The 21451-nt window shown below is 45.8% G+C and overlaps 1 protein-coding gene across 1 annotated transcript in view; it reads right to left on the reverse strand.

Moving 5' to 3' along the window:
• THSD7B (thrombospondin type 1 domain containing 7B) overlaps nucleotides 1–21451 on the reverse strand; it is a 445789-nt gene that overhangs the window by 152808 nt on the left and 271530 nt on the right. Inside the window, exon 13 of the mRNA XM_072122242.1 lies at nucleotides 16135–16238. Within this exon, the coding sequence (XP_071978343.1) occupies nucleotides 16135–16238 (104 nt within the window). The remainder of the gene's footprint in view (nucleotides 1–16134; nucleotides 16239–21451) is intronic.

Below are 21451 nucleotides of genomic sequence, written 5' to 3' on the forward strand. Positions count from 1 at the left end.
GATCACAATCCATCTGCCCCACCATCTCATTGTCTCATTGGCATCAGAGGTAAATGTGAACAGTCCCCACCAGCCGTTCCGCTTCACTTACAGACAATATTCCAGAAGTGGTTTGTTACTTCAAAAGCAAAAAAAAAACTGTATTTAAATTTCTCTGAGCCGCAGAAATCTGACATTTGTGAACTGCTCCCAGACGTTTATCCACTCGCCAGGTGACGGCTCAGAGATGAGGATTTCACTTCCAAAGTCCTGGTGAAAGCCTGTGGTCAATTCAATTTGTTTTAGAAGCCGGTATCAGGAGGCGCAGACGGATACTGTATTCTAAGGGCTTGAATATACAGTTTAAGGCCGTGGTCTGGGGGCTGCAGACGGTAAATGTGTACCGGGATGGTCTGGGGGCTGCAGACGGGGGATGTGTACCGGGATGGTCTGGTGGCTGCAGACGGGGTACGTGTATGGGGATGGTCTGGGGGCTGCAGACGAGGGGTGTGTATGGGGATCGTCTGGGGGGTGCAGATGGGGGATGTGTATGGGGATGGTCTGGGGGCTGCTGACGAGGGGTGTGTATGGGGATGGTCTGGGGGGTGCAGATGGGGGATGGCCTGGGGGCTGCAGATGGGGGATGTGTATGGAGATGGCCTGGGGGCTGCAGACGGGGGGTGTGTATGGAGATGGCCTGGGGGCTGCAGACGGAGGGGTGTGTATGAGGATGGCCTGGGGGCTGCAGACGGGGGACGTGTATGGAGATGACCTGGGGGCTGCAGACAGGGGGGGGGGGTGTAAACTGTCCAATGCCAAATACCTTTATGTCTTCTTATCTACAGGAAAGGGGGGGGGGCATCAGAATGAAGCACGACAAGTTCTTCGGAGCTGGACTATACGGCATAGGCCTTCCAAGACGGAAGTCCCATGAAGGTTGGATCCATAACTGGTTGGACCTCTGATCCACCTCAGCTGAAGGACCTTCACTAGTGTTTCCATTCTGTTCACAACCAAGAAGTGCAGTGTAGCAGGAACCAAGAGCGTCAGTATCAGAGAAGCAGAGTACGATCCCACAGAGATGTCTAGTTCTTAGCCATGAGCAGACCCGAAAAACTATGTTCTGGTCCAAACCGAAAATTGCAGGTTCAGGTTCCCGAACCTGGACTTGAGCCATTTACTCTAATCCCTAGTAATCATAGCTTTGTGTATGTAGCTGGTAGCTGTAGGACTGTGATAAATGGACTCATATTCATAGATTGTGCACCGGGCAGAGGTTCTCCTCACACTGTTGTGCTCTTTTCTCTCTGCAGTCAATGTCCAGGTCGGGACCAAGACATAGCATACATTTGGGTAGAAAGCATGTGCCTGCAGCCTGGTGGTACATACAGAAAAAGCTATCTATTTACTGCACAGAGCACAGCAGTGTGAGGTCTGATTACACATCTCTCCAGGGACAGTACATAAAACTGGCTGCAGAGAGCACAGAGCACAGCAGTGTGAGGTCTGATTACACATCTCTCCAGGGACAATGCATAACACTGGCTGCAGAGCGCACAGAGCACAACAGTGTCAGGGCACCCACAGTGTACTTGGGGAAGCTACAGACCTTGATTATAAGTCCATATTTCACAGTCCTGCTGCTACTAACAACATACACAAAGCTTTGATTACACATCAAAGTACTTAACACTGGCTGCAGAGAGCACAGAGAACAGCAGTGTAATGACACTCACAGTGTACTTGGTGGAAGCTACAAACTTTGATATAAATCCAGAATTCACAGTCCTGCTGCTACTAACAATACACTCTGATTACACATCTCTCCAAGGTCAACACCCTACATACCTGACACTGAAATCTGCAGTTCTACATGGTCAGTACTGCTGATAGATTCCCTTTAAACTCAAGGAAGGTGTCAATGGTTATTTAAAGTCAGACCTGAATTTGGAGGAATTGACCCACATTTTCACTAATAACCCAGGAATTTACAGTTCTATATGTATATTTTTGCTTTTTCCTTTAGGACCCTTTAGGCTCTGGGACCTGACAGATGTCGGCTCATTAGCACAGATGTAGTAATTACTCAGTTCAGGACTCAGTAAGGTGCTAAACAACACTGTATCTGGGAATCTCAGCTACAATGTATCACAGAGGCGCCGCTGATTATCGCACAGACCCCCCGGAAATCATTTCAGATCTTACTTTGAGATGAAGAAGAGTCAAGATAAAATAACAAGGCGTCCGATGAAGACGATACCTTGTGTTATTGTTCCTTTCATCAAAGCCGCTCCGGATTTATAATGTCATTAAATATTCTTTATCATTTTCCCTGCTTCTCGCATCAGATCCGAGCACAATGAAGGCGAGCGGCACCGTCCTACCCGCAAAGATCAGACCCTTCATCCCCAAGGAGAGATACAGCCACCAGACGTCTGGCAAGTTTATCGCTTCATTACTGGAGGAGGCAGAGAAGTGCCGCAGCAGATTTTTGGGTTCCTTTAAGTTTCCTTCATGGGAACTTTAGAAGGTCATTAAGATGTTATGAGAAATAGAAGAGGAACTCGTCCTTACTAGCACTCAGCTCCAGAGTGTGGCCCGTATGTCAGCAGCATATAGCATTACAGTGAATAGGACCCTCCCAAATTTAAAGTGAATTAATTTTTTAACATCAATAATAACAAACATTTCATAATTCTTATTTCATAATGATTTTTTTTATCAAATTGTCATAAGTGACTCCCCATTTTAAATCAACCAGAACGCTGTCCATACAGTGTTGCTAGCCCTTTTCTTTAGGGAGTTATCACATTTTCTGTTGTGAAGCTACTTGTCAGAAATCCTCCTCAGCAGCAGTGAAGTGGGCGGAGACTAACCTCTCCTTGTGTCTGCACTCAAGCTGAGTCAAATTTAGTATGCCCCAGATTCTTATGATGCCTAATGTTCTCTTATTAGAGGGGTATTCCCATCTTAACTATTAAGGACATAACCATAGGATATATTTAGGTCCCACAGCTTCCCTGCTGTGTAGAAAGTGGAAGGGGAGGCAACAGAGGAGTGTATGATGCAGGGAGGAGCGAGAAAGTTCTGTAAAATTATCATATACTGACAGGTATCAGAGGAACTTACAGGAAGCCCAACACCTCACTGTCAAAGACCAGGAACACATGGATTCCAAAGGCTGCAGAATTTCCGCTCTGGATATCCCACCGCTACTCCGGCTTGATTCAGAATTGGAAGAGCACAGTATACCCTTTGCATTGCAAATAAGTTTCGGTTGTGGGGTCTTTTTGTAGCTTGTGGATGGAATCGGTATAAATGCTTTGAATATGAACTGCTGCAGGTTTTACTTCTTTGCGATTCTGCTGCGGCAAACCATCCTGCACCCCATGTGCCCCCGGCTTTACAGATCGCAGGTAAACCACACAGATGAGTTGATTCTATCAAATAATTGCAATTTTGCACCATCCTCACAGCAGGTGAACCAGGTCTGTAGTTATCAGCACCTGGAGGAGCTACGTCCTCCCGAATACCGGCTGCTATGGGAACATTATAATCCACTAAGCACCACAGACGGATACAAAATGAAGAAGAACTCGCTTTACTCCGCTCATGTCTTTTGGGAGTTTTACAAGACGTCCATTTAGATTGGAGTTGTCACAGCCGGAGAGAGCGCACGCAGATCCAGAGTTGGCAGCGCCCGGCGTGAAGATAAAACGCTTTCGGAGGGATTGGTTATTAACCCACCACACGGCAGCGGCTCGGCAGATCTCATTTGCACCTCGGTCGCGGCTCGTCTTGTCTCCATTCCTCCTGTTCCGCAGTCTCAGCACTCGATGCACAATTCCTCGCACAAGCAGTCACACAAATTAATAAACTTCTTGCAGAAAAATTCGGAAAGCTGACGGGTTCCCCCTGGGTTGGGATTAGTGGTGCAGTTGCCGATACTGAATGCACCGAGGTTGTATGAGAAAAGAGGGGAGGAAGTCAATCTCATCCCCGTCTGGTGGAAACAGCTTCCAAAACCGCAAGATATCATGACCCTGGCATTTAAAGGGATTGTCCAGGATAACGAAACATGGCTGAATTCTTCCTCAAACAAGACCAGTGCATGTCAAAGGCTTGTGAAATGAATGTCAGACGTATTACTTATGTGCAGAGGTATGTTTTTTCGGTGCACTATGGGCGTGGCCAGGATGTCTGCTGCACCCTTTAGCCAGTTTTATAGGTAGAGATATTCATTAATGCCAGAGCATGGGAAAAAGAGGGTGCACTGTATTTTGTGGCCACGCCCAGGGAGCACCTTAATTCTAATTTGCGTATCAATCAGAATTTATGATGCGGGGCAAATAACCTACACACAGAGGTGAACCTAAACGCTCTACTGCCGAAGCGAGCTATAGATAGAATGGTGCCCCCTCCATCCCATCCAGAAGTAATATTTTTAGTTATTTAGTTATTTTTTTTAGAAAGTGGGATGTCCATGCAGTGTCTCACTCCCGTACTGACATTAGGTAATTAGAGACACTACTTTTAGGTGTCAGGGCCTGCTTTGTAACAAGTTAACAAGTAACTGCACCACCGATGCCGCCCCCCATCTTGCTGCAGGTGGTGCTGCCTGAGGCAAGAAGCTCAAGTCGTATCATGGCTGTTGTTCATAGGTGACCAAAGAGTTTTACATTGTTTTAGGTGCCAAAACTACTTCTGACCTACCCTAACGATATGTCAGATATCAGATTTTGGGGACCCACACTCAGCACCCCCACAAAGGTCTGGTGCTCCGGCTGTAGACCAGTTTTATAGGCGATGCAGGGAACTGTGATTAAACTCAGAATGGGAGGCACTAAGCAAAGAAACTTGGCAAAAGAGGATGTAATGTACTTAGTGGCCACACCCACAGTGCTCCAAAAATCAAATTTGCCTAGAAATCAAAATGTGATTTTCTGAAGAATTTATGCTGCAGGGAATATCATCTACAAGACATATGTTTAGTTTATTTGTGACCAAGGAGCAGAGTCCAAACTAAGAATCCAAACTATTGATAATCTATCTTAAAGATAGGACATCAATATCATATATTGTGGTCCCACACCAAGGCCGGCTGATAAACAGGATCACAGAACACGGATCAGCAGATAAATAGGGAATGGAGCAGAAAGCAGACAGCGCCTTTCTTTGTGTAGTGGCTGAACCAAGTCACTGCAGCTTAGCTTTCTCTCAAAGGAATGGGGGCTGATCTGCAGTCTAACCATTACAGAGAGATGGCGCTGTCTGCTTCCTGTTCCTGCGAACAGCTGATCCCTAGCGGGTGCTAGATGTCAGGTGAAGAACAATCTGATGCTGAGGACCTATTTTATGGATAGAGTAGCAAAACTTTTGGACTGAAAACCCCTTTAAATTGGAATTCCCACAAGTTTCTTAAATATAACAGAATAACTCATTCTCTAATTCCCTGTTATTAACAAAAAATGCAGCATTTCACAGATAAAAGTCCAACCTGTCTCTATCAGTCCTGCTGTACACAATTTCAGTTGCCCTTAGATACGACCCTGTAACTTCTGACTTTGGATCGAGGAAGCCATCTTGAATTTCTGTGTAAGGGCTGTGGAGCTGAGTTTCTCTCTCTCTTTGCCTCCTGCACTCTAGTCCCGCCCCCTGAAGTCCAGGATGGAGCTCACACTGATACACAGCCAGTGAGTACCTGCCGGCAGCAGCTTGAGGAGAACTACAAGCTACAGACAGATAAGCAGGGGCGTAACTTGAGGGGGTACAGAGGTTGCGATCGCACCTGGACCAAAGAGGTTTAGGGGGCCCTTATGGTGTCACTTTCCCGTATGAGAAGTAGATTTAGCAGTGTCTTGTGGAATAGCAGAGAGCAGGAGAGCGAACTGTGTCATTGAATGTAATAGGCACCTAATAGATCTCATCATCTCTGATCAGTCTCATCTCTCCTTCTATGTGTCAGATACCAATGAACGTTCATAAGGTTAATGAAAGTGTATATAAACCTTGTACCCTGATAATCTAAGCACATTGTCAGCACACAGCATCTCACAGCACTAGAGGAATCATGAAGTGTCTGCTGAGAGATTACCTGCTCACACTCTGGTATCTTACACTGACCATCACTGAGTAATAGGAGCTAAAACAGCAATTACACTGTGTAACATTGTGGATTAAAGAGTTAAAAATGATCTTTATTGTATTAACATCACTAAGGGGTTGAAATTTGACAATTTTGTTTCATTGGAGAACCCCTTTAAGGCAGCACAAACTCTAACATCTACAGTAAAGTTCCTCTTCTATCATCCGCTTATCTCTGACCAATCGTCATCAAGCTTTGACAACTCCGCCCCCCTCCTTGTGAAAACGGATCTATAAAATATTTCCAATTATTTAAATGGGATCGGCAAGAATTTCCATTTGTAACATTTGACTGTAATTTATGGTAAGTGATACTGTGATAAGAACACAGGATGCCGAATATTCTGCTGATTGCTTCTATTTGTTACGGCGGTAACAAGTCCTCCGCGGGTTCTCTGCGGGGTGAGCTAATTCATTGCAAATTGCGCTTTAATGCTAAGCTTGTGACTACCCTGCCGCAGCCGTGGATGGGAACTGGTTACATTCCGAGATAAAAATAAAATAAATCAGAAGGAAAAACGTGGAGAATGAGAATGTCTCAGTTTACTGAAAATCAAGGGCTGTGGGATGGAAATTATACTTAATGTGCACTTAGCTCGCTGACAAACAGCTCCATTAAGTTTACGGAGCGTAACCGGCAGCAAGATGTACAGCAGCAGCTGCCATTGTTCTGCTTGTACAACTTTTTTTTTCTGCCATCAGATCTGTAACTACACTAATGACATAAGAGCAGAATTCTCGAAAGAGAAAAGATGAAAGAATGTCAAAAATTTAAGTAGTAACAGAGTAAAAACTGTTATTCTTCCTCCTTGTAACACATTGGGGCTCATTGACTAAAGGTCCGTGGAGCACATTTTCGTCAGGTTTTCCGAAGATTTCCGTTTTGCCCCAAATCGCCCTGGGATTTTGACGCACGCAATCAGATTTTGGCGCATTGGCGCCAGCTTGCACGCAGCAGAAATTGGGGGGCGTGGCCATCGGACAACCTGACGGATTCAGACAACGCGCAAGATTTAACATTTAGACTTGTGCCGCAAGACACGCACCAGGAAGAAGAAGGTTGAACTCCGGCCGACCTCGGCGCGGAAGCGACGGATGCAGGAACTCGGGCGCACGATCTTAGTGAATCGCGGCAGATCCGAATCCTCGTTGGACAGTGCACTGTGGGATTGCGACAAATAATTCAGCAAATAATTGATATTGTTTGTGTTACAATTTACTGTACATGGTAGAAAGAGATGCAGGTCCTGAATTCACTCTCAACCCAATTTCCCTGCCTAAGAGCCTCACAAACCCTAGCGGTAAACATTCCCTACAGACAGATGCGTTTATAGAAACAGGAGGGATAAAGCTCAGGAAAAGGGTGCAGACTAGATTCAGGCTCAGCTACGTCTTCGAGTTCCAAATCAGGTTGGGGTACAGGGTTCTGGATTTGTCAGGATACAGGCTCAAGTACAGTTTCATGATTCCGGGTCACGTGAGGGTCCAGAGTCCCTGATTAGGAAGGTTATGTTATCTAGATCAGGCATTATACTGGGTTCCCGGATCAGGCAGCATACAAGCTCAGGTAAAGGTTTAGGGTTCTAGATAAGGTTGTGGTTCGGGGCTCCCAATCAGACAGGATATTGAGTTCCGAATCAGGCAGAATACAGCCTGATGTACAGGTTTTGGGTTCCAGATCCAGTTTCTGGAAGGATCCATGCTCAGGTACAGGTTTCAGGTCAGCAAAACACAGACACAGGAGAAAGTTTAACCAGCCCTGAGTGAACTGAGGAGCGCATATGTAAGGCATTCCTGGACGTCACCCTTGCAGATGACTAGCTCAGCCAAAGAAATCAACTTTGCAAGCCAGCTGTCAATCAGCTGTCAATCACAGCTCCAACAGAGGAGCCCCATTCAGAAGGCTCCGGTACTATACTTTTCTAGATCTCTTCTTGCTGTCATTAAATATTCTGGAGGGTGGATGTCTTCAGTTCAGCATAATTGTAAGGCAGTGTAAAGGCACTGCTTCCCACTACTTTTTACCAGATAATATTTTTTTCACAGAGCAGCATCTAGAAAGTACCGCCTGGTAGTTGATAAATTTATCAGAGGTGAATACACTGCTTGTTCCCGGGTAACTCCATAAAGAAGCCTTGTGTCATTATTTAGGATCAGTTACGTTTTTTCCATAAGGAAAGAAACCTACACACAGTGCTGTTTAAAGTTATTGCTTCTCATCAGTGCAGAGTAGAATTTCCCAAAAATATCCAAAAATGTTAGAGGTGCACAAAGGAGCAATAAGACTCCACACACCTGCATAGCAGTCTGATTGAATGTGGGCAAGAATGGTCCCTATGGCATTTCAGGCAGACAAATCAGTTCCCTACTCGGGACTGATGAGAAGCAAAAATACCAAAACCAAAATAGGAAAGAGAATCAGTTGCAGTTATAAGTTCACTTTTGATGCCACCAATCCTACTCTATGTACCCCACAGGAAGAAGATAATTAATTGCCTTCTTTCACACACACAGTGCCACCCCTGCCCAGTGGCTGTGTCTGAAATTGAAGCTCAGTGTCACGGGTGCCACTGCGATCCACATCTTGGATCACAGGCACACCCGTGCCCCTCTCCATGGCAACGCCACGGTTCCGGCCTCACCACTTTCCTGCTCCTGTCCCGGCTGGGCTAGGCACTTACAGATTTAAAGGGCCAGCATGCCACCACTAATTGGCGCTGTCCACTTCCCGGCTTTCTATAAAGGCCGGGTTCTCCCAGCATTCCCAGCCAGATCTTTGAGCTTCATGCCATTGTGAAAACTTCCTGTGAGCGATACCCGTGTTCTGACCTCTCGTTGTGACCGGACCTGGACCCTTCCTCATCTTCTCTCCTTCGTTGCCAGCCCTGACAACCTGCTCCGTCCCTGACCTTGAACCATTGCCACCTGCCTTGACCATCTGCCTGTCCTCGAAAATGAGATTCCCTGCCAATTGTGTACCTCGACAAGTTGCACATTTGGAACGACCTGGTGGTACCACGCCGCAGCAAGACCAACCCAATTTGAAGTGGGCTCTGGTAAAAAAAACGGGTGCCACTTAGATTCCGGTCCCAGGTTTCGGCTTGTGTCATCGTCCGCGGTGGTCCAGGGGGTTCTATACCCCAGAAGCCTGACATTTAGCCTCACTCACATAAATTTGGCAGAGCTACAATTCTAGGACAATATGCAAATAGGCTTTCTCGGATGGGGTAAGGAAAACCAGGCTATCTTGTAAGGAAGCTCCCTTAACATCAAGCATGACCTTCAGGAAGCCTAACGACATGATGTGGGATTAAGACTAAACCAGTCCATCTATTCCAGAAGGAACTGATCCAAACTGTAGACAGAACTGTTTTGACCTGGTTGCGTCTCTTCAGTGCAGTGTAGGGAACTGGTTTGGCTGAGTGAGAGGCTTTTGACTAGGGTCAGGGCGGGGTAAGAGTTCTCTGAATCTGCCGTGTAGGCGTTTGGAGACTTATAGCCACTTCTAAGACACAGACAATGAACAAGAAAGACGCCTTTTCTAAACCAATTGAAACTCTTTAATTTTTGATAGATTTAGTGTCTACGTGGTATAACTCATAAGTGAATATTTTGTGGGTTGATTTAGTTTTTGCCCCTGTTAAACAATCAATTAGAATAAATTCAGTGGTGACATTTATGTTCTTCCTGTGATATATTCTAGGAGAGGCGTAACGCGGCTCTTTTCGCTCTCCCCCTCCCTCATAAGTCGTCTCCGATACTTTTATCTTTCACCCTAAAAACACCAAGGTCGTGCCGCCGCTCTAGTGACTGTCAATGAGAAGAGTGGGACTCGTCTGCGTGAGATGTAATGTGGACGCACTAATTATCCGCCATCCCCGGTGTCAGATTTTACGGAGCAATGAAAAAGATCTGTAAATCTGTAAAACACGAATGACCCGGGCACCAACTTTGATGCAAGTAAATTTTAAATGAGCCTCTGATGTGTCCGCGCCGCAACGAAGACGAGGAGAGAAATTCTGCTAAATCTTTGAAGGGCAGTGATCTCCAAACTGTGGACCTACAACTCCCACAACGCCCTGGGGTGTGGAGGGCTCAGCCTATAGGGCACTGCCAGACGTGTCTCACTGTGTCCCGATGGGTTCAGGACATGGAGTAACATGGACACCGAGAGAATGGCACCAGCAGAGGATCTAACGAGACCCATTTGATATGACTGGAAAACCCCTTTAAGCCTTATTTACATGAAGTGGAAATCACCTTTCACATAACTTTGTATAACTTAGTAGTCCAGTCTGTGTCCATGAAGATCATCATAGTTTGTGGCCGGTATGTGACTTATACTTACCTCCTAACAGTCCTGGATTGTGCGGGACAGTCCCCAATTTATGGGTCCGTCCCATCATCCTGGATGAAGTGCTGAAGCTCTGACGCTGCTGTGTGTGGCGGAGGCCAGATGTCACAGTGTGATCCCCCCCACACAGAACCTCACAGCGCATACTTACCTTTCCCCGCAGCGGTGGGAACAGGAAAAAAGGTAAGTATCTGATTTTATATATTTTGCAGCAAAAAGGAAAGTAGTGGAGGGAAAAGTTAGAATTATAATGATGGAGGCTACAAAAATGGAAGCATTTTAAATAGAGGTACTATAAATGGGGGTGCGAGGAAAGAAGGCATAAGTTGGGGGCTACATAAAGTGGAGCTTAGTAAGTGAGGGGCCACAGAAAAGAGAGCGGGAGGGCCAATAGAGAAGACGGCCATTATAAGTGGGGGTCTACTGAAAGGAGGGAAATTTAATTGACGGCTACTGAAAGGGGGGCATTATAAATGGGGGCTACTGAGAGAGGGGATCATAAGTGAGAGGCCACTGAAATGGGGGCATCAAAAGTCAGGGGCCACTGAAAGGGGGCATTATACGTTGGGGTTACAGACAGTGGGACATTATAAGTGGGGGGCTACTAAAAGGGGGTATTATAATTGAAGGATACTAAAAGGGGGGAATTATAAGTTGGGGCAACTGAATGGGGGCTACAGAGAGTGGGGCGTTATAAGTGGGGTCTAGTGAATGTGGGGCATTATAGCTGCTGCCACTCACTCCTTCCCTCTCCATAGACTTATTAGACTTTTATGTGAGTTTCTGTCTGTCCTGTTAGCAAGAAGGAATTCAGCCGAGATTTGAATACAGTGAATTCAGAGAGTAAATAGCAGATGAGAAAGGAGGGAGTATGATAACAGCCCAGGGAGGTGAATAAGGAAGCCCTCCGCTGCCATTTTTTGTCTGTGGATTTAAAGAAGAGTGTAAACATTCACTCTCAGCAATCAGAGATCCTGAGATTGTAAGGAGATTGCAGCAATCCTCAGCGTATAATGATCATTGCTCCCATTATTATAGGGTTGATCAGACCTTTACCGCTTTATACTTTATCACATCCTTTGCTTTTTGCTATATTTGTGTTTATACCTCCGCGGTTATTATAAAAGAAGACACAAAATGTACAATTGTCGAAGCAGCAGCCGCATCCTTCACCTTCTCACCAGCGACAAAGCCAAAATCCAGGCTGCAATTACCACGAATAAAAGGAGTCGGAGTCCGGCGGCGTCCTGACATAAACGCGTTATTTACACCTCCCTGACCCTGTTATCACAGTGTTGTTGCTCGTTGTGATTTAAGGTGACGGCCTCTCGCCCCTCGGCGCAGCAGTTCACTGCTTGGGGACATCTACGAGGATGAACCCGCGACGACCTTCGCTGCTGATGTTTTGCTGTAGTTTTTACACGTTGCCAACGGTCTTGCCGGGACCAATGGCTGCGATTCCTCCTCGCACTCGTGGCGTCTTTTAACACGTCTAAGTGTCGGATGAGATTCCCGCTGACGTAGGAACATTACTAATTCTCACATCTGAGCGGTTAACACGGCCGGGGCGCAGGTTTGGGAGCGGAGTGTTAATGCAGAGTCCCTGTTAGGAACCTCGGGTGTGAAGTGACTGAATATTCGATGATCTGCGGCACGGATGACTGCGCGGCCACCATCACCGCCGATCCAGCACGGAACAATGGAGAACACACAGGAATCATTGTGGGAACGGTATAGGGTCCGCAACACTGCACCTTATAGCACCCACATGCACTTTGCTTAGGATTTCACCCCCCCCTCCCTGCACTGCAAAGGGTTAAGTCCTCAACGAAGAATCCGAAGAATGAATTGACATTAGAGATGAGCGAATCATTCAAGAAACTTCGCTGAAACTTTGCCAAACTTTTCTAAAGATCTGATTGAGGTCCGAATCGGACTGGGTGTAAGTTTCTGATGGTTGGAGGTCTCCATAAAAGAAAAGGGGGACCCCCGAATGATAAGCGGCTCTCATACACTGAGAATCTATGGTGTGTAATGCATCACAAAGGAAAAGGCTTCCAACTGCTTAATATGGGGTTTTCCCAATTTTACAGAAAACCCAGGAGTGGGCAAGGCAGAAAAGCCTCTTAAAGGGGTTGTCCAATCATAACAAATTAACCTTCATCCACAGGATCGGGGTAACTTGCTGATCGATGAGGATCCCAAACGGATCATGAAAATATGGGTCCGTTTTAGACCAAATGAATTGAGGGACAGGGTCAGACACGAGTGATGTTGCTCCATTCATTGTATATGGCCCTGATGGAGATTGATAAAGCAGAAGGGAGCAAGTGTGACCAGCTGCCCTGCCCATTTGGGGTGAAAAGGATCCCTTTTCATAATTCCTGGAACTAACACCACTGGGACCCCATCGTTTAGAAAGTTATCCCCAACCTGTGAATATGGAAAAGCTGGAAATTTCACTTTAGCAGGTGGACAACTGAAAGCTCTTTTATAAGGGAATCTACTATCAGAATCAAACCTATCGATAAACCAGGGACATAGATCTCATAGATCCAGCCACCAGGACTGTGGGAATCTTCTTATATTTGTTATTCATGGCCTCCTCCCTTCTAAAATCAACTTTTAAATTATAATAAATAGCCTGAAGGGCTCTGTGGGCGGGAGTTACCAGAGCCTCTCAGTGCTTTGTTATCACAAGCCATTAGACTGTGTTGGAGCTCCTCCCACTGTGTGAAGTTACAGCAGGCAGAGGGAGGGGGAAGTGCTTTTGGAGCAGGGGGAGGGTGAAACAGTGTAAAAACCTGTGAAGCTACAGCTCTGGTAACGCCATCCTTAAGTCTTTCTGATTCATTTGCATAATGTTAACAGTTGATTTTAGAAGGAAGGAGGCCGTGGCTGACAAAGTTAAGAAGATTATCACAGTCCCGGTGCCTGGATCTGTGAGTAATGTCCCTGGTTTATCAGGATGGATTGTGAATAAAAGGGTTTTCAGTTGCGTTAAAGGGCTTGTCCAGTAAAGCCATTGGACTACCCCTTTAATAGAAATGTGATTTCTGTCCCCACCTCAGCCTTAGGAGCTCAGTCGCCATCTCACTTTTAATTAGTTGCGCTCCATTCGATGTGCGTCGCAGGGAGTCGGACTTGGCACAGCAGGAGCTTTCGGGCCATTCGGAGCCGCAATAAACCGGGGCCGTTAATAGAACAATCACCATTCCCGAGCCACAAAGTTACTTTGCGTACGATTATAGCGAGTACAATGCATGCGTCTAATACATGCAATTAAGTCGTTCCTCCTAGTAATGAACTTGCGCTTTTTTTTCCCCCTCTTCTCATTTCCTTCTTTCCAGACTTGAGATTTTTCTCCTGGCAAATTTAATGTGATTTGTACAATGAAATTAATTATGTATATTTTCTTCCCCGAGACTTAATAACAATGAGATCTCCTCATAAGAAGATTATTACGGGCCTGTGACAATGATCTCCTCCAGCTCTGAGGAGTCTGGAGACATAATATCAGTACTCGAGATATGAAGGAAGTCATTAACCGCACACTAGGCCGTCTACCGAGAAACGGGCAGCAAATGACCGAGTCTTCTTAAGGAGGTCATGGATGAGAGATGTCGGAGAGGAGGCCATGTTGCAGCCGGTAACCAGAGTTCAGCTTACATTTTCATGTTTCGAGGCGAAATGAAACTCAATTCTGATTTGTTGCTATGGATGACAAAGACAATGGGGGTCATTTACTAAGTGCCTGAATCGGGTTAGATGAATTTTTCCGATTTCCCGCGATTTTTCCCTGTATTGCCCTGGGATTTTGGCGCACGTGATCGGATTGTGGCGCATCGGCGCTGGCATGCACGCAACGGAAATAGGGGGTGGAGTGACCGAACGAAAACCTGAGAGATTCGGAAAAACCGCCGCATTTAAAAAAAAAGTGTTGCTTGACACGCGCTTACCTGCACCCACGATAGAACGGTGCATTCCGATGAACTTCAGCAGAGCAGCGACACCTGGTGGACGTCGGAGGAACTGCTTTAGTGAATGCCGGAACGTGCCGCTGGATCGCGAATGGACCGGGTAAGTAAATCTGCCCCATCATCTAAGAAGGTCTTCACCTTCATGAGGCCTCCTAAATGTGGTCCTAGAAGTATGGTAGTAATGCAGGGGCAGATTTTGCAGGATCCAAGTCAAATCATGTATTGGAACATCCCCTAATCTTAATGACACTGGGGCATTACTTATAGCTCATTAGCATAATTTAGAAAGTTGGCTTTAGAAGGAAGGAGGCCATGAGAACATATAATTCAGGTTATATGAGTAAGTGTCCCTGGTTTATCATGATGGATTTTGATGGTAGGTAATAGCTGGTCAGGTGAACTTGCATCCCACCAAGTTATGGTTACCTCCCTGGTCTTGGGGGCCCCATGCAGTTGCGCGGGATGCATTATTGGAAATGCACTCCTGGATATGTGGCCTCAAACCATACTTGTCATCATTTGTGAGTGCACAATTGGACTAATCATGTCTATTTTTCTAAATTACAGTAAACACCCCTATTCTGTGCCCTAAAAAGGGCATCTTGTAAACATTTAGCAAAGTTGACAACAATCTAGTAAATCACATGTCAAATAAGAGCCCAACAGATGCCTCCAAAAGTTGCCACCTTTTTCTTTCCACTTATCTTTTTAAAAGCCTCACAACATTTTATACAAGAGATGGCAAGTAAAACTAAAACTGATCAATCAATAGATTTTTTTGCACCCAAAAACTGCAACCATATTGGCGGTGACATTTTCAACATTTGATCTGAATTTCCTTATCGTTTGACCTAGGAGAAAAAGGGGAAGAGTAAATCCCATCCTAAAGTGCAATCTGTAGGTGGGGCCCGGATGCCCAAAAGCCCCAATTTTACAAACCTAATGTAAGTGTGAGCCCTTTGATATTAGAACAATTTTTTTAATTACCCCATATACTCGAGTATAAGCCTAGTTTTTCAGCACAAAATTTGTGCTCAAAAACCCTAACTCGGCTTATACTCGAGTCAACTAAAAAACAAAACTCACCTTTCTGACGTCACCCGTAGGTCCTCTTCTGTCTGAGACAGTCTGAGACAGAAGAGGACCTATGGAGGACGTCGGAAGAATGAGTACAGTGTTATTTTTTTTCCTACTACAGGGGTTGGGCAGGCTGTATGCTACAGGGGCTGGCAGACTAAATTCTGGGAGGCTGTAACCAATGCATTTCCCACCCTCGGCTTATAGTCGAGTCAATAGGTTTTCTAAGTTTTTTTGTGTTGAAATTAGGGGTCTCGGCTTATACTCGGGTCGGCTTATACTCGAGTATATACGGTATTATGAAAAAGTCGTACATTTTTGTTAAAATGTAAATAAATCCCCCCTCCCCCACATCATTAGCATCTGCAGGCGCCGCTGTATATGGAACAGTAATTATCAGACAATGTAACGGTGTCAGGTGTCGTTGCGTATAATTTATCTCGCATTAGAAGCGATATTCCAAATGATGGATAATTACTGGACCCAAATGTTTTATATCCGAGGGCAATTAACCCACCGAGCAATCACCGATGTGAGACAACTGCAGGACATCCAATATGGCCGACATATAGGCAATGAAAAGGATTTCTCAAGACTTACCTCTAGATTGTATCCCGGGGCCACATGACTCCGTGGCCCCTGCGATGCCCTGTCTGACGTAATCCGGCACAAGGACGCACTGACTCCACTCCTGGGGCCTCCACCTGCAAACCATTACAAGACATGGATATGAGACCAGGTGCACAGACCCCCCCACCAGCCCCATATCTTGTGTATCGGGAGCTGCACCGATATCGATAAAGCTGTACAGCTGAAGCCGCGCCGCTAATTCCCATTTAATTGTGAGGCACAATCCAGCTGAACGTGCACGGGAGAAAATCGATTTTTCAGAAGTGACGATCGAAGGCTAATTACACCGTATTCACATCATCCCTATAAAATAAAAAACATACATTTCATGATCACTTTCCTGTCCCTGTTCTGCACAATCCTGACAACTTTGTATCTTGCTTTTCCCGATTCACCTGTGCTAAATGGGGGCCATTCACATTTGGCAAATATATATTTTTTAGAAATTTTTGTAAAATTCATCATTTTTTCAAAAATTGCCAGCAGCGGGAGACTTGTGCACTGATTATGCGGCAGACAGTGACCTCTCTTATCAAGTGATGACAGGGATATGGAAAGGGAGGTAGTGAAATGTTAGGGGGTGGAATAGGATAAGGGAAAGGTCAGGTATAAGAACTTTTTGGATTTTGCTTGAGGTGACATATCCTCACACATTGGGGCTCATTTACTAAGGGTCCGTCAGACGCATTTTCGTTGAGTTTCCTGGCAATTTCCGTTTGTGCCAAATTGCCCCGGGATTTTGGGGCATGTGATCGGATTTTTCCACATCAGCACCAGCTTTCATGCAACAGAAATCAGGGGGCGTGGCCGTCGGACAACCCAACGGATTCGGACAAACCGTGGAATTTAAAAAAGGATTTGTGTCGCACGATCAAGCACTCACACGCACCAGGAAGAAGAGGGTGAACTCCGGCGGACCTGAGCGGGGAAGAAGACGGATGCAGGAACTCGGGCGCACGAGGTTTGTGATCGCGCCGGACCCGAATCCTCGACGGATGACACACCTCACGATCGCGACAGGACCAGGTAAGTAAATCTGGCCCATAGTGATATACAAGTGGACAGGCTTGACTAAGGGTCATTTTGTAATGTAAGAGGGGATATATGAAAAAGGGAACTTTGTATAGAAAGCTGGATGTCCCATCTTTGCTCAAAAACAGTATGCTGGAGATGAGTGTGCTGATTTTGCAGCAGGCAGTGACCTGTCCTTTTGTCTCATGATTATGATGTGGACAATGCTGCAACGGCAGGTAGTATTTGCAATGCAAAGGGGAGAATATGAAAAATGAAATATTAAATACAAGAGCTTTTGCTAAAAGGATTCTGCTGATTTTGTAGCAAGCAGTGACCTATCATTTCACATACTGTGGACAGGACTGAGCATCAGGGTCTTGCTGTAATGTAAAAGGGCAAATATGAAAAAGTGAAGGTAGTATAAGAAGATGTTCCAAATGGAGTATGCTGAAGATGAGTGTGCTGTTCTTGCCTCAGAAAGTGACCTGTCCTCTTATGTAATGATATTAGTGTGAAAAGGCTGGTTACAGGGGGTCGCATTGTAATATACAAAGTAAGAAGTGAATATTTAAAGACAAGAGTGAGTTAGTAAAGAAAATTGGAGAACAAAAGGACAACAAGGAGGACGGCGCCTCGCGTGATAACGTCAGGGTAGTTGTGTCAGGTAAGTAGTGAAAGGTGCTCACCTGATGAGCACTTGTACAAGTGCAATAAGAAAGCCAAAACAGGGGGATGATATCCACCCCTTTTGCGGGTCTCCGATATTGGTTACTCCAGCAGCTCCCACTTGCTCCAATGACCGGTATCCAAAGGAAACTGTAATTGTGTATATACGGAAGAAGCAAAAGGTTTTGGAGCTATGTGCGGGTGCGCTATTAACCAAATTTGGAGATAAAGGATATTGAGTAAATAATAAGTAGATAAGGTTGAAGATGAGAAAAATGATGTGTATTTTTATTTTTACAGCAATAAGAAAGTCCAATGGTTGAATGTACTCTCATCATCTATAAGAGAAGTTTGCTGGATAGGAGTGTGCTGACCTTACAGTAGGCAGTGACCTGACCTCTCACGATGTGTGTGGACAGGGCTGTGAAATCTGTAGTGTTGCAAATGTATAAAGAAAGTATAGAAAAGGGAAGGTCAAAGACAAGAGTAAGTATAAAGAGTTCCCAGCATGAAGAGGAATGAGTTGATTTTGTTGCAGACAGTGACCAAACTAATCATAGGGACAGAATTACTTATGGTATTGGAAGTTTTGTGACTTCCAATAGCAGATCCTGCCCAGGAGACGAGCGAGTGAATTATTCTACGGATTGGTGATGGTCCTGGCGGTCGGGGGGGCTGGTAACACCCCCTCACAATCACAGGGATGTCTCCGGAAATATATTTGCTACAATTTGTTCCAGTTTCATATAAATTTAACACATCTGTCATGAAATATTTTCTTGCATTTTGATTCCCCCGCAATTACCGTATATACTCGTGTATAAGCCGAGTTTTTCAGCACAAAAAATGTGCTGAAAAACCTAATCTCGGCTTATACACGAGTTAATTAAAAAAAAATACACACGTTAATAAAAAAAAAAAATTAATACTCACCCTCCGGCTCCCAGTCCTCGGCGGCGGCTCCTGGTCCTCGGCGGCAGCTCCCGATCCTCTGCGGCGGCTTCTCCCCTATATCTTCACGTGCCTGCAGTCGCGTCTATGTGACTTGCCGGCGGGCGCACAATATGATGTATCGGTGTCGCCGCTGATGACGTCATCAGCGGCGACACCGCCGCATCGCACTGTGCGCCCGCCGGCAAGTCGCATGGACGTGACTGCAGGCACGTGAAGATAGAAGAGAGAAGCCGCCGCAATGGATCGGGAGCTGCCGCCGAGGACCAGGAGCCGCCGCCCAGGACCAGGAGCCGCCGCCGAGGACTGGGAGCCCGCGCCGAGGACCGGGAGCCGCCACTTAGCATCAAAGGTGAGTATCGTCGGAGGGTGAGTATTAAGTTTATTTTTTTATTATTCGCTAGGCATACTGAGGGCAGGCTGTATACTTTTTGGGGCAGGCTGTATACTTTTCGGGGCAGGCTGTATACTTTTTGGGGCAGGCTGTATACTTTTTGGGGACAGGCTGTATACTTCATGGGGGCAGGCTGTATACTTCATGGGGGCTGGCTGTATACTTCATGGGGGCAGGCTGTATACTTCATGGGGGCAGGCTGTATACTTCATGGGGGCTGGCTGTATACTTCATGGGGGCAGGCTGTATACTTCATGGGGGCAGGCTGTATACTTCATGGGGGCAGGCTGTATACTTCATGGGGGCAGGCTGTATACTTCATGGGGGCAGGCTGTATACTTCATGGGGGCTGGCTGTATACTTCATGGGGGCAGGCTGTATACTTCATGGGGGCAGGCTGATTGTATACTACTTGGAACAGGCTGTATACTACAGGGGCTGGCTGGTTGTATACTACAGGGGGCTAGCTGGCTGTATACTACACCCTCGGCTTATACTCGAGTCATTAGGTTTTCCCATTTTTTTTGTGGTAAAATTAGGGGTCTCGGCTTATACTCGGGTCGGCTTATACTCGAGTATATACGGTATATTTCTTTAAACCCCCCCACAACTGGTTAAAAAAAATTGCAATCCTGAAATCGTTCCACTTATGCGTAATTATCGCGCCCTCGCTGCATTAGACACAATGTCAACTTTAGGCCAGAATCGCTATTTATCTTCATAGACGGATCTGACAGATCTGTGGGAACCTACAATTAAATCGCACACATTGTACGGTAACGTTGGCTGTCAGATGTTTCACATCACGTCTCTGAACACGCGCGTTCCCTCCCTTCCTTGAAGTTGTCCAAAGGCGGGAGGATTCCTTAGGTGCAGACGGTCCTACATCAATCCAAAAAGCCAAGAGCTTCAGGGATGGAGATCAGAACCAGAATCCCTTTCACTGTATAGAACCCCCCCACTCGCGGATCCCTGCCGCGTCTGTATCAACATCTCGTTATAATTCTGATTTAGGATAAAATGCGATTATCCGGATACTAACACATAACATGGAAGCCGTCATTATATCCGCAGAAATTTCCATAACTATCGAGTGAAGCGCAACGGGTGGACCATGCCGCTTGGAAATTGGACCCCACACCGCCGATTGATTCCATTTAGACAATTTGATTGTTTTTTGGACAATTCAGCAGAATAAATTTGGTTTCAAGGCGCTAATTCATGTATTTCACTAGGAACCAGGAGCGTAACTTGAGGGGGTGCAGAGCTGGTGGCCACAACCGGGCCCAAAATGCTTAGGGGGCCTGTAAGGTGTCACTTCCCATATGAAAAGACTGGTACTATAAAACATACATTATACAGTAGTTGTGGATCTGGCACAGACAATAGACCAAAAGTCCCATTCGTCTGCAGTTTAAAGGGAACCTGTCATCAGAAATTGGCCAAATAAACCGCTATGTTGTCAAGCAGCTTCTAGATTATATTTGTTTCATGGTCTGGGGTGGTTGCATCATACAGAAAATGAACTTTAAAGTGAGATGTAACTTGATTTTATGAAGTCAAGGAGGCGGAGAGTTAAGCCCTGAAGTCAAGCTCTCCCTGCCTGGCTCTGCATCCAGGAACTTCAATGATCAGATCTCCTGAAGCCCAGTAAATGATATCAATCACATGGGTGTCAGGGTGGGCAGCACAGATATGTGGCCAGGAGACGCCATAGCTAATACTGGGAAACTGAATATGTAGGCTTCTTCGTACAGGGGTACAAACCTTTTATCACCGGGGGTTGTTGTGGATGGGCTGTGGACAAACTTGACCTCCGTAGGGAGAAGGATGATAAAGGTCATGGACGACCAGTGTTATTGAAATGGGGGACAACAAGCCCAATAACAGTTGTATCTACCTATACGTCAACAATAGTGATCATTACTCTTCTTTGTATCTCTAGCGGTTGTTACACGGGAGACCACAACCTCTGAAGAACTTGTGAAAGAAAACGAAAAGTGGTGTCCAGTGGTCATGCACTGCCACGTTTGTAGCTAAGGGTGGACAACCACAGCTCTCCCTCCATTGGTTAGTGAATATATCGAATTTACTCTTACAGACGGTCCCCTACTTAAGGACTAACAACCCCTAGTTAAAGACGAACCCCTCTGCCCCCTGTGACCTCTGGTGACCTCTCAGGATGTTACTATAGTCCCAGATTGCAATGATCAGCTGTAAGGCGTCTGTATTGACACTTTACCGTTAATCCTTTTTCCCTTT

The sequence above is a fragment of the Engystomops pustulosus genome, chromosome 8 (assembly GCF_040894005.1).
Source record: "Engystomops pustulosus chromosome 8, aEngPut4.maternal, whole genome shotgun sequence".
Classification (NCBI taxonomy): Eukaryota; Metazoa; Chordata; class Amphibia; order Anura; family Leptodactylidae; genus Engystomops; species Engystomops pustulosus.